At 55.2% G+C, this 13,484-nt stretch overlaps 1 protein-coding gene across 1 annotated transcript; it reads right to left on the bottom strand.

Annotated features, from left to right (window-relative positions):
* Nucleotides 1–3,725: 3,725 nt before the first annotated feature.
* SFRP5 (secreted frizzled related protein 5) lies at nucleotides 3,726–9,159 on the bottom strand. Its single transcript, XM_070431856.1, has 3 exons — nucleotides 8,637–9,159; nucleotides 6,578–6,655; nucleotides 3,726–4,752 (listed from the first exon to the last, which is right to left on the bottom strand). Exons 1-3 carry the CDS (start codon nucleotides 9,157–9,159, stop codon nucleotides 4,406–4,408), a joined length of 948 nt encoding a protein of 315 aa, XP_070287957.1. The 3' UTR covers nucleotides 3,726–4,405.
* Between the last annotated feature and the right edge of the window lie 4,325 nt (nucleotides 9,160–13,484).

The following is a 13,484-nucleotide window of genomic DNA, read 5'->3' as shown; positions in this document are numbered from 1 at the left end:
TGGCTGGGTCTGTTTTAACACCCAGAGCAGCACATTCCATTCTCTGGCACAACTGGGGGCTGGGGACTCCGGATTCCCCTGGCTGCTGCTCTCTTTAGGGCCCCAGTAGAGCCTGCTGTCTGGGTTGGGACACTGGGTCTCAGCCACACACATTCCAGGAGCAACCACCCCCCACGTTGTATTTCCCAAGGAGTGAACTTTAGCTAGGATTACAGCCGACTAAACAGTTGTGGGATGTGAGCTTCCTTTGTGGGACCCAGGAGGCTGAATGCTGACGGGGCTGAGAAGGGAGTGGGGGTCATGGTGGGCTGCTCTGGGAGTCCCGAGAAAAGCCACAGTCTGAGGCTGGCTCCTCTGCTGCTGTTAGGGCTCTTGGAGTGGGATTGGAGCAGGGCTCCCAGTTATCTTCCTATGAAGCGGGGGTGGGGGGGTGGGGGGGTGGGGTGGGGTGGGGTGGGGTGGGGTGGCAGAAGCCTGGCTGCCTGTATCTCTCTGGCCTGTCCTTGGCTCAAATCCTAGCACTACCACCATGTACAAGCTGTGTGACCTTCAACAAATTCCTTAACCTCTCTGAGCCACCTTATTAAAATGGGGATAATAATAGTACCTACCTCAAAGGGCTGTTGGGAAGCTTACATTAGAATGTTAAGATGCTTTAAAGTAGTGCCTGCCACCCAGCATAGGCTTGACACTTACTGATTACTGGTATTATATGTCTCTCCCCTATATTGGGGATATTTTTCCTGAAGCAGAAGTCCAAATGTAGCTTCCAATCCCCTTCTGAAAGCGACAGTTCTGGCTTTTAGATAAGCTCTTCCTGTCTTTTCCCTACCTTCCTTTCTGTAGTGATTTCTTAGTTGATTAATAAGTCAATTAGGGATTTATTGAGCACATATCATGTGCAGGCCTGTGGTAAAAAACTACCTACCATTTAATAAACATCTTCTAATGCTGGGCATTGTTTCCAGGTACTCTTTTCATTAAATATATTTTTATTGATTTCAGAAAGGAAGGGAGAAGGAGAGAGATAGAAACATCAGTGATGAGAGAGAATCATTGATCGATTGCCTCCTGTATGCCCCCCACTGGAGATCAAGCCCACAGCCTGGGCATGTGCCCTGACCAGGAATTGAACCATGATCTCCTGGTTCATAGGTCTATGACCAACCACTGAGCCACACCGCTGGGCTCCAGGTACTTTTCATACAATTTTCCACTTAACACTCAGCTACCTTGTGAAATAGACATGATGACTCTATTTTACAGCTGGGCCATGTTCTCAGTGTCACACAGTCACTAAGTCACAGGAAGTTCTCCACCCTCACTGCCCCTCCATGTGTCCTCTCGTAGCCCCCAAAGGCACTAGGGTCACAGTGCCCTCCAGCCACACCTCCCTACTGTCCCCATCTCTGCCAGGTCCCTTCCCCCTAGACTGGAGAGAAGCCCAGCCTAGATCCCCTCCCATAAGCTCGCTTCTTGGGGTTCATTCCTCAGCCCCTGCATGTCCCCTTTACCTTGATGAGTAACTTATTGCTACAGCTGTGAGGCCACAGGTACTAGACCGATGCAGGTAGGTGGCCCTTGCAACTAGGGGGCCAACTGCCCATAAATCAGCTCCGGCCGTCAGGTGGCCTCCCCGCAGGTCAGGAGCAGCAGAGGCCACTTGTTTCTCCTCACCACCTACCTGCATCAGGTCTGGTGGCCCTTGCAACTAGAGGGCCATGTGACTTCTGGCTGGTGAGCTAGAAGTGGAAATCTACCATGTGGGATGTGTTGGGAAATTACTGTTTCCCTGATCAAAAGGGCTGAGACAGCTGACACGCTGCTTTTGCTATTAGCACTTCCCCACCTTGCTGCCCGAGTGTGGCCGAGAAGTTGGGAGGAGGCACCATTTTGTAACCGTGAGCACCAAAGCCACCCTTGGGCAGAACAGGAAGACAGTCTGGGACATGGAACCTTCCCTGCTTGTCTCCAGAGCTCTAGTGTGCAGAAGCCCCCGTTTCTTGGCATTGCTGTTCCACACAGTCAGATGCAACTCTTCATGGTACACAGCCCAGGTGCTTGCTGACGCACCAGCTGACTCCAGACCAGCCAGGAGGGGGCCACCAGGAGGGAGCGTCGTGCCTGAGGAAATGAAGGGTGGGCTCCAGGGCCTCCCTGGTCTCGGAGGATCTTTCTTGGTCCCAGGGAAGATACTGCCAGGGGTCAGAACTGGCATGTAGAGCAGGCCTGACCCCTTTGTGGGGGTTGGGTGAGAAGGGCTTTGCTGGGCTGGGCCAAGGGAGCTCTCCCCGCCTGCTCCCTCGTGGCTGCCAGCACCTGACAGAGGTCAGTATTGTGCTCCAGCCAGAAGAGGCCCAGTCCTGTAGGTTCAGTGGAAAAATCATCCCTGGTCTTGGTTGACCATGGAAGTGTCCGTAAACATTTGGTCAGGGTAGGAGGCTGGGAGACAAGGGGCGGATTCAGGGAGCCAGGTGGGCCCAGCGGGGCTGGGGCGAGGGTGGGTGGTGGTGGCTTCCTCGGAGGTGAGGAGAAACAAGCAGCCTCTGCTGCTCCTGACCTGCGGGGAGGCCACCTGACGGCCGGAGCTGATTTATGGGCAGGCTGTCAGACCACCTGTTAGCTCGCACTGCCCACAGCAGAAGGCGGGCCCTCCGGCCTCCTCAGGTCTCTGAGAGCCGAGGGAGCCAAGGTTGGCCTCATCTCGGGAGAACATGGCTCGTTGTCTTGGAGGAGCAGCGGGCCGTGACTGGGCTCGGCATTCCAGCTGTACCTTCACTGGTGAGGGGAGCCCCTCTGGGGGTGTCCCCCGCTCCCTGCTCTGGGCACATCTGCCCTGCCCCTCAGTCTCTGCTGGTGGATGCCCCTAGGGACTCTCTGGGCACCACCTCTTCCAAATGCTGGACATTTGACTGGCAATAGCCTGTTGCCTCCACTTCAAGGCTTGTCCCCTCCCTGCCCCTCAGGGAGCAGCCTCCATCTGCACTGGGCTCACTGAAGAAGCCCCTCGGGCATCCTAGCTGGCCCCCTCCATGCATGCAGGCCCACTGCCCTCCTCCTGCCTCAGCTGTGGGCTTATCTGGATACCTAGACGGAGGGTCTCACCTGGGCTGCAAACCACCCCAGCGAGCATGGAGAAATGCTGATTTCTGAACAGCCTCCAGAGATTTGGAACTAATTGCTTTAGAGCGAGGTCCAGTGTTTCGTGGGAAGTGGGGCCTGAGCGTCTACTTCATGCTGATGCTCTGGTGCAGGAACCACACTGAGAGACCACCATTCTGCACCGTCATCTCCTCCCGTCAGGACCAGTGTGCAGTGGTCTGTGTGCTGAGAGTGTAGGAGCAGCATGTTCAGGCCTCTGGCTCCTCCAAGTAGCTCTGTGGCCCAGCCTCTTGGCTCCTCGGAGCAGGCATTGCTCGAGGGAGGGAGACTGTTCAGGACTGTGGGAGCCTTCTGGCCGTGCGAGGAGGCTGGGGAACTTGGCTGACCTCAGAGACAAAAGATGGCCAGCTCCGTCCCTCATTGGTGGGGATGATTGGGTGACCCTTGTGTGCTCTTGGGGGATCCTGCACAAGCATGGACACTGCTCTTAGGCATTCTGAGTATGTCTGTGTGGACAGGCCGTGGGCTATGACAAGGGCCTCTTTCTAAAAGTCCCTTCTGAACCGCCCTCTCCTTAGCTCTGGGGAACCGCCTGACAGAGAAACCACCTGGTCAAAACCAACTGTTGTTTTCTTTGATTTAATTAAAAACTTAAAAAAACAAACCATTAAACACCAAACCCTACCTGCATCAGTCTAGTACCTGTGGCCTCACAGCAGTAGCAATAAGTTACTCGTCAAGGTAAAGGGGACATGCAGGGGCTGAGGAATGAACCCCAAGAAGCGAGCTTATGGGAGGGGATCTAGGCTGGGCTTCTCTCCAGTCTAGGGGGAAGGGACCTGGCAGAGATGGGGACAGTAGGGAGGTGTGGCTGGAGGGCACTGTGACCCTAGTGCCTTTAGGGGCTACGAGAGGACACATGGAGGGGCAGTGAGGGTGGAGAACTTCCTCCAAATAGTTCAGCCTCATATCCAGACTCCCCTCTCCAAAGCGAGCCCCCCCCCCCCCCGCCCCAGCAGAGGGGAGCTGCACCATGGTCCCCTCCAGAAACCGCCTCGGCTGCGCATAGCCCCTCTACCCTTCCCTCCATCTCTCCTCCCTGCCTACTTTTTGAGACCCTGGGGATTTCCCCTCAAAAGAAAAAGCCTTATGTTTAAGAGAGGAAGCTCCCAGATACCCCAAAAGCCCTCAGTCAAGGACAGCTTGGGCTCCATGCCCATCCCTCAGGGCCTGTGCTGGCACTCGGGGCAGGAGGTGACAATGCAGGGCAGGGACGGGGCAAGGCACAGCTGCGAGGGCCCCTTCAGTGGGGCTCAGCAGCCCCGTAGAAGAAGGGGTAGTAGAGGGAGCAGGGGTAGGAGAACATGAATTTGACAGCGAACTTCATCTCCTTATTCTTCTTGTCCCAGCGGTAGACGGCCATGAGCAGCAGCTGTCCATCCACCTTGCGGCCCATGACCAGGAAGCTGCCGGCCAGGCTGTCCAGCTGTGGGCAGGGGCAGCCCGCACCATTCTTCATGTGCAGGACCAGCCGCTTGGTGTCCTTGCGCTTCAGGGGGCCCGGCTTGAGCAGCTTCTTCTTTTTCTGGGCTCCGATCAGCTTCCGGTCCCCATTCTCTATCTTGATCTCCTTGATGCGCATTTTGACCACTGTGTATGGGGGTGGACAGAGGACAGCATGAGAACGGTCAAGTTTGCTCAGGATGCTGGTGGCCCCACTGCTGGTGCTCGTGCCTGAGGCTTCAGGGTGGAGCAATACACACACATTTTCATGTTTATGAAGCTCCTATCATGTGTTGGACTTTCACGGACATTATCACATTGAATCCTGGAGGTGTGGGTAGTGGGGAGAAATAAGATTTGCAGAGGTTGTAAGCTGCCCTGACTCTAGAGCCTGGATCGAGGGAGGTCTGGTCGACCCAGAACCCACACCTTTTCCAATACGAAGTGCACAGTGAGCTCTCGCTGGGGCGCGGGGTTGGGCTGTCCAGGGAGGGAAATATTGGAGGTGTGGTGACTAATTGGAGGGTTTGGTGGGGAGGGGTCCTTGAGATGGAGGGAGGCTGGACTTCATGTTCTCTGGGGATGTTTCTGAATGGGATTTCTGGTTGTGTGTGTGTGTGTGTGTGTGTGTGTGTGTGTGGTGTGGAGTGTATGTGGTGGGTATGAGTCAGTGTGTGTGTGTTTGAGTTCACATGGCGTGAATGTGGGCTGCTAAGTGTTTGACAGCTGGCTCTGGGGAGGGGCCTGCCCTGTATCATTCGCCGGTTTCCGTGGGGTAAATACCCCTCTATGATGCACCGCATCACTGAGTACAAGCTGAGTACAAGGCTGGGAAGCGCGGCACACAACCAGCTCTTGCTGGTGTGAACACACCACTGTAACCTGCGTGAGACTGTGTAGTGTGGGTGGGAGTGTGTGTGTGTGGTGCTGTGTGCTTTGTGTATATGAGAGTCGGGTGTGGTGTGTGGGAATGTGAGAGTGTGGGGGGCGCTGGAGGGATGTGGTAGAAGAAGAAGTGGTCAGAGAGTGTCCAGGGCACTCCAAGGTGACCACAGAGAGCCTGACAGTTGGGAATAGGGAGTCCTGAGCTTGGGTAGGGTCACTTGGGCTAATCTCCCCTCCCTTCTTCAGGCCTCTGGGCCCCATCTCTGAGCATCCAGGGAGAAGCCAGAGAACTACTTTTCCACCCAGGGAAGGAAGTCGTTACAAAATCTCTTCGCTTCTTACTCCCTCTCCCTCACCTCCTCATTTTCTCTCTTGAACACACACACACACACACACACCTTGTGATAGAATAGTGATATTCTCTTTCCAAATAGACTAGCAACATGAGAGACCTGCTGACATAAGGATTTCATCCCCCCCCCCCCCCCCCCCCCCCCCCCCGCTCTCTCTCTCTCATGGACAGGGAGGCCAAGACACAAAACAGGAGCCGACTTGGTAAAGATCACAAGCTGGACTGTGTGGTCCATGCAGGAGCCAGGGCCTGACTGGACTTGACTCAGCTGCCCAGGAGTGGGGAGGCTCCAGGATGAAGCTGTGGGGCAGGTGACCACAGTTCCCCTGGCCAGAGTACATCGGGTCCTCAGAAGAGGACCCCAGGGATAAGGGGGCTGCACTTCCATTCCGGAGCCCATTTCTCCCACCTGCTGCCCCCATCCATCTCAGGGCTAAGCCTCCTCCCCACATAGAAAACCCAGCCCTGGAGGCCCCTCTGTGGATGGTGCCAAGTGAGGGCTGCAGGAGCCCTGGCCAGGGATGGCTTCTGGGGCCTGGTGGACCATGGCCAGAAGCCCCTGAGATGATACTGAAAAAGGAGCATTTCTCTGGGGAGAGGGTTCATTGTTATCAGTCTAAACGGGGTCCATAAGGCAAAAAACTTAGGGTTCACAGTGATGGGCGTGGACACGTGTTCATATGTGTGCGTGTCAAGGAGGAGGGGCTGGGGTGGCTGCGTGGGCTCCACACTCACCGAAGTCACTGGAGCACATCTGCTCCATGAGGCCGTCCGCGTTGTGCTCCATCTCACACTGGGCGCAGATCTTGGTCACTGAAGAGAGAAGCAAGGGTGGGGTCGAGCGAGGCTGGTGTGGGGACCAGAGTCCAAAGAGCCACTTAGGGTGCAGGCTTGCCCACGGACGAGCCACCTCCCCCTGTCCAGCCTCCATTTCTTACCAGGAAATGGGAAGGTGGCAGTGAGAACGCCACCTGCTCACGGAGTAGTTGTGAACGGGAGCGAGACAGGTTGTGCAGGGACAAAACTGCCCAGGTGGGCATGACTGCCCATGACCCTGACAGCTGCAGCTGTTTCATTTAATCCTCAGAAGTAGGTGTTTCTTTATTGTAAAGACAAGGAAACTGAGGCTCAGAGTGGCTACCCAAGTCTGCAAAGATGTGAGGACCGAGCTTAGGACTCAGGGTTTGTGGCTCCCAGGCTAGAGCTGGGGTAAGGGGTGTTCATGGGGGTCTTCCTAGGAACACAGGGTCCAGGCGTGTGGGTAGACAGGTGTCGCTGGCAGGGCAAGGACTATGAAGAGGAGCACCCACCCCTTAGCACTGCCACGATTTCTGACTTTTCAAAGGAAGCCAAAGGTCTTAATTTTTATACAAAATAATGAGTTTTATCTGTTACACTCAGGCTGCTGGTCCTGAGGTCACTGCACAGCACCTGGCCTCTGTTCCCCTATGTCTCTGTCTCCAGGTGGGCCCCCCAACATGGGGGTAAGAGGGGCTCAGACAGGGTGGAGTGCAGGGGAGGGCCAGGTGGGATTCCCTAGCTTCCAGACTGTAAATGGTTGGGCTCCCTACTGGGGACTAAGCCGTCTCTCCTGGAGCTGCCTCCTTCTCCCCTGCCTCCCTGTCCCATTCTCAACCCGAGGAGGGGGTTCAGTCACTGGGCCCCCACCCAGCCGTGACTCCCAGGAGAGGGCCTGATGTGTCGGGCGCGGGGCTTCGCTGGTGAGGTTAGCCCTGGGGTGGGTAGGGCACGCTGAGGTACAGTTGTTTTTTGCGGCCAGGTCGATAGGAAGAAAGGAGAGCTGTGCTGCCCTTGGGGAGGTCCCAGTGTCGGGGGCTCCTCAGGCTCTCAGGTTAACAGCCGAGGCAAAGCTTTCCTGCTCACTGCCTGGGTTTATCCTCTTGTCTGGTGCTGGCTCGGGGTTACTCTGTTTGGAAGGAGTTGGGCAGATGGGGGAGGGTGAAGGGGTGCACAGTGAAGGGGAGGCGGAGGCCAGGGAGGTATTAGGGGTAATGGGATGTGGGAGGCCACACCTAGGATGTCAGGGGTTTCAGGACCCTGGGTCTCTTTCTGTTTTACAGATGGGGAAACTGCTGCTGAAGGGGCAGAGCCTGACTATCGCTCTTTCTTCTGCACTGAGCCTTGCCCAAGGTCTCGCAGCCCGGGGGCTGAGGAAGAGAGTGGGGAAAGTTAGAGAGAGAAAATGGGGAGATGGAATCAGCCCCGGTGTGCACTTAGTCCCCAGTCTTTCACTACATCCCTCCCCTTAGCCCTCCTCCCTCCCAAGTTCCCCAAACTGGGTGGGAATCCTTGTCTGGATGCCTTGGAGTCCAGGTTTGTGGAGGAGGTAAAAGGCATGGTTTATCCCCCAACATTCTTGCCTGAGAGAGGCAATAAGGCATTTATCAGGATGCCCTAGGATGAGGGGACTGTATTGGGGTCACCCCAGGGGTTCCATCTTTTGGGAAGGTGGGTGCCGGGAGAGAAGCCTGGAGGGTTTTCAGGAAGCTGAAGTGGGGAGAACCAGTGGGAAGGTCCAGAGCCGCAGGGAGGCTCTGCTTTGGCAGTCCGCGCATGGGTGGGAAGGCGGGAATCCCGGCTGTGGGAGACAATCCCCGGGGTGCTCAAGGCTAAACGAATAGGGGTGTGTGTCTGTGTGTGTGTAGAGGGGTTGACACCTATGGGGGGCTCGCAGAGCTGTGCTCAGGGGATGGGGGAGCGGCATCTGTCCGGGGCCCATCTCTCCAGCACGCAGGGCCATCAGAGCGCGCGGGGGCGGCGGGGGCGGCGCTACCTGGAGGCGCGGTGGCGGGCAGGTGCCCGAACTGCACAGCGATGCAGAGGTCGTTGTCCAGGGGGAACTTGTGGCAGTGCAGCATCTCGGGCCAGGGGAAGCCGTAGGCCTCCATGAGCGGCGCGCAGCCGGCGCGCACGGCCTCACACAACGAGCGGCACGGGTAGATGGGCTGGTCCAGGCAGACGGGCGCGAAGAGCGAGCAGAGGAAGACCTGCGTGTCCGAGTGGCAGCGCTTGGCCAGCAGCGGCAGCCAGCTGCTCGCCTGCTGCTTCACCTCGGCCAGGCTCTCGTGCTCCAGCAGGTTGGGCAGCCGCATGCGCTTGTAGCCCACGGTGTGGCAGAGCGGCAGGTCCGCGGGGATGTCGAGGCACTTCGGGGGCTTGGAGTACGAGCGCCCGTGCAGCGGCTCCGTCTGCCAGCCGTAGTAGTCGTACTCCTGCCCGCGCGCCGGCAACCAGCGCAGCGCCCCCAGCAGCAGCGCCAGCGCCGCGGCCCGCGCGCCCCTCGCCGCCGCCCGCATGGCTGCGCCGTCCCCGCCGCTCGGTGCGCGGCGCCCCCAGCTGCCCCGTGTGCTCCCGCCACCACGTTCCCCTCCAGCCGCGGCAGCCGGAGTCGTCGGAGTGGGTGGCCGTTTTCGCTCCCCGCCCGGGCTCACCAAGTGGGATCCTGGCGCCTCCCACCTCGGGGCTCCTACCCGCGCCTCGACGCGCGCCCCAGCCAATCTCAGGCCGTCGGGCCCCACCCCAAGGCGGCAGGGAGGCAGGGTGGAGCCCCATCGGCCCCTCCCACCGGCTCCCGCGCCTCCTGCCCAGAGCCCGCTCCTGCGCCCCTCTGCGGATCACCGGCTCCCCAGCTCCCCGGCCACTGACCCGTCTCGCCCCACGCCTCTCCTTGAGGCTCCCTCACTTCTCTCGACATTTTCCTCGCCCCTCGCCCTCGTCCTCCTTCCTCCTTATCGCTCTTTGACTCAGCCTCTCCTGTTCCTTTTCTCACTCACTCCGCTTGCTTATCTCTCCGTCTGGGCCTTTCCCCCTCCACTCTGTTTTCTCTTCCCCGACACCTCGGATCTCCCTTCTCCCAGCAGGAGGCTCCTGCCTGCCCACACCCTCCAGGTTCAGGCGGTCGGTTCTTGCCCTCTCGGTCCGGTTCTTGCCCTCTCGGTCCGCCAGCATTTTTCTGAGCTCCTGCTTGGTGCTGGGCACCGGGCTGGCTGCTGGAGAGTCAGAGGTGGATGTGACCCAAAACCCACCTCCAGGAGCATCATAACCTAGTGGAGGCGAAGACTATACCATTACTACTATTTAGTGAGTTCTTCCTAAGCGCCAAAGACACTGCACAGCACGTCACACCCTTATCAGCTACTATTTCTCACGATAGCTAGTACAGACTGGGGATCACTGCGGGCCGAGTCTGTTCTAAGCAGAGTGCATACATTACCTCATTTAATTTACCCAGCAACCGCTCTCAGGTGGGTAGGTACTATTAATAATCCCACTTTACAGATACAGGCACTGAATGGGGTTAAGAGAGGTTAAGTAAGCATCGGTGTGGGGATTTGAACCAGAGTCAGAGCGCAGATATAACTGGAGGTCTGGATTTGAATCCGAAGGCTTAATGGCTATGGAGGGCTCAGAGAGGGGACGTAACTGGTCCTTGGTGACATAGCTAATCGGTGAAGGATCCTGGATTCGAGTCCAGGTGTTGGACTCCAAGGGCCAGGACTTAACCACTCTGCCCTAAGATAAATTCTGCGCCAGGCGAGGAAACAGTGGGAGAGTGTGCTTCCTCCGGGAGCTGGGAGGAGGAAGGAATTGAGGAGGCTATCCAGGGAGGCATCAGAGAGGAGGCAACCTCATGAGCCTAAGTTTTGGGTCTTTTCCTTGTGTTGGGTCCTGCGTTTCATTGGCTTTCCTGTGGGAGTTTTGGAGGAGAGGCTTGTGGGTGGGATGGCTTGGACTTTGCTGGGGAGGGTACGCTGGGAGGTATCTTATAGGAGGCCTTGGGTGCTCTGGGGGCTGCCTCCGCTGGGAGGTGGGAGTGCTAGGGCATTTGCCCCCTCCACACCTGCTCTTATCTGCCCGGCCCCAGCCTCCCAGTCCTCCTGAATGTTCCCAAGCCTCCTGGCTTCCCATGGGTCTGTCCTCGCAGCGGTAGTTGAGAGAGACAAAGGACCACTCCTCTTAATATTCACCACACCAGAGCACCTATGCACAAAAGGGATACAGAAATGCGGAAGACATAGGCTCCGCTTCCTCTGATCTAGTTGTGAGAAGAAGACATAAGGCAGAGGAGGCAGAAGAAAATGCAGCAGACAGACCAGGGTGGCACAGACTCTCTTTTGATGACCAGGATGACTCGGTTGGGTCCAGGTAGAACACGCTGAGGGTATTTTCTCCCCCTGTTCCCTTTCCCAATTCCCAGCACGAATAGGTTCTGTGGATGACCCTCAGGAGGTGAAGGACTGGTCCCTGCAGGGTCAGACAACACAGTGTAGTAATGGTGCAAGAGTCCGAACTGCAGACAGAAAAAGTCAGGTTCAAATCCAAGTGCATACTCACTGAGTGACCTTGGGCAAGTACCTCGCCATTCGGACTCTCCATTTCCTTGTTTGTAAGCTGGGACCTCCTCAGCAGTTACCTGAGAGGCAAACAAAAGGATGCATGGAAAGAAAGCCCCCTACACAGTGCCAGCACATAATAGGCACCTAGGCATGTCAGATCTCCAAGGGATGGATGTGTAATTATAGGGTTAAATTCGGGGTGTGTTCTGAAAGCTCCCCCAGACACCTTGGCCCTGGCTCTGGTTTGGGATTCTGCTCTCTGCACTCCAGGTCACCCCTGAGCCCCCCTCGGGCTGGCCCAGGCTTCTGTACTCCAGGGGAAGTGTGGCCCTGGGCACTGGGGGGAGGGTGTTGGAGCTCCCCAGGTGGTTGTACAAGGTGCAGGCTCCTTGGGCAGCTGGTCATCTTGGAGTTCCAGTGCCTGGTCTGGACTGAGGGAGGCATTGTTCCTGCTGCTGGTTTTGTAAGAACTGCAGATGGTCCGAGAGCAGAGTGAGTCTGTACTTGGCAGCTCCAGGGGCTCTGAGGGTCAGAGGGGCCAGGCTGGACTCTGCCTTGGGGACCCTTGAGGCTTCCGGACATGGAATCCATGATGAGATCCAGGAGGGAAGCTCTTCACAACAATGGTGCCAGGTGGTGGCTGTGCCCTGGGGCGGTCACTCAGGGACGCTCTCCCTCTGAGGCCCCGCCATTTGACTATCCTGGCTGTGCAGCCGAGAAGGCAGGAGGCTGCACTGCAATGCAGCGCCCCTTCCTGATGAAGCTGTTCCGGGGCCTAGGCAGCTGGGTGAAACACCTGGCGTGTTGGGCATCTGTCCATCTTGGTGTGTCTGCAGTCTGTCCAGGCACACATTTTCCCCAGCTGAGAGAGGGTATAGTTTGTTTAAAAGAATGTTTATTCATGGTCTGTTGTGAGCAAAGTCCTATATAGATAACTTGTAGATCCAACTTGGTTAATTATGTTATCAACTCCTCCAGTTTTCTACTTTTTTTATTGCCTACTTCCGTGGTTCTCTGAGTGTAATCAGGATTCTTCTGAGGGTCCCCAAGTCCCTTTCAGGGAGTCTACAAGGTTAAAATAGTACATAATTCCAAGATCCACTCAAAGTACAAGATAGACGGATAGAGTTTAAGTTAACAGTAAGAAAAGTTCATTGATATGGATTCAGATTCTACATTACAACCAACAATTAAGGGACTGCCACATACCATTTTTTGGGTAGTATTAGAGAAGACTATCCACGATATCTGAAAGTCTATGAAAATACTCTCCTTTCCAACCACGTTTCTGTGTGAGGCCAAATTTTCTTCATATAGTTCAACCAAAACAGTATCTAACAACATACCGAGTGCAGAAGGAGATTTGAGAACCCGTTTTCTGTTAATCCACACGTGAGAGAGATTTGCAAAAATGTAAAGCAAAGCCACTCTTCTCACTGATTTTTTTGTCTTGTAAAATGTAATTAGCTTTCACAAAATTTATGTTAGCATATAATGGGTTTATTATTGTCATTTAGAACAAATTAAGTAAATTAAAATTTTTCTCAGTTTTAATTTTAAACATGGCAATTATTGATAGGTGTAAACCCATTAACCAAAAGCTCTTTAATCTAAAAACTTCCATAATTTTTAAGAGTGTAAAGGGGTCCTGAGACCAAAAAGTTTAAGAATTGTTGGTTTCCTTATTCTGTTCACTTCTGATAGAGGTGTAGTAAATCTACTTTGATCCTGAGTTTGTTAATTTTTCCCTTTTCCCTTTTGAATCAGTTTTATTTTGAAGTGATGTTGTAAGGAGCATAAAGTTTCATGATTATATGTTCTGGTTGGATTGTAATTTCTATCTGTATGACATAGCCTTCTTTGTTTTGTTTAAGGCTTTAGTCTTGGGAGTAATAATTCTACAAACCAGCATGTAACTAGAACCCGCAATGGGCAGGCATACATGTGAAAGCCTCCGTCCCTGTCCGCGTGGAGAGCATGAACACCCCGAGGCAGCACAGTGTAGCAGGAAGGGTCTGGGCTCAGAGTTGGACATACTGGTGGTGAATGGTGACCACTTCCTAGCAGTGTGTCCTTGGACATGTCTGTTGGACTTTGAACATTACTTTCTTCATCTGTAAAATGGGGTTAATAACATTTATTTACTTGGTGATAGTGAAAACTTACTGAGATAAGGGGTGAGAGAAGCGCTCAGCAGAGTCCTTGGTGTCTGTGAAAAATGATACAACAGAGCCATGAGCCATGAGATCTGCCCCATTCGTGCCATGCAGAGCACCCAGAAGAGG

This window comes from Myotis yumanensis, unplaced genomic scaffold (assembly GCF_028538775.1).
Source record: "Myotis yumanensis isolate MYYU_CA2020_CCGP unplaced genomic scaffold, mMyoYum1.0.hap1 SCAF_13, whole genome shotgun sequence".
In the NCBI taxonomy this organism is placed as follows: domain Eukaryota; kingdom Metazoa; phylum Chordata; class Mammalia; order Chiroptera; family Vespertilionidae; genus Myotis; species Myotis yumanensis.
This window is presented reverse-complemented; position numbering and strand designations above follow the sequence as displayed.

Excerpts from the sequence above, each read along its gene's own strand:
- SFRP5 (XM_070431856.1), bottom strand. The coding sequence starts at position 9,159 with ATGCGGGCGGCGGCGAGGGGCGCGCGGGCCGCGGCGCTGGCGCTGCTG. Across the intron at positions 6,656-8,636 it reads GCCCGCCACCGCGCCTCCAG|TGACCAAGATCTGCGCCCAG; the intron begins GTAGCGCCGCCC and ends TTCTCTCTTCAG. Across the intron at positions 4,753-6,577 it reads GATGTGCTCCAGTGACTTCG|TGGTCAAAATGCGCATCAAG; the intron begins GTGAGTGTGGAG and ends CCCCATACACAG.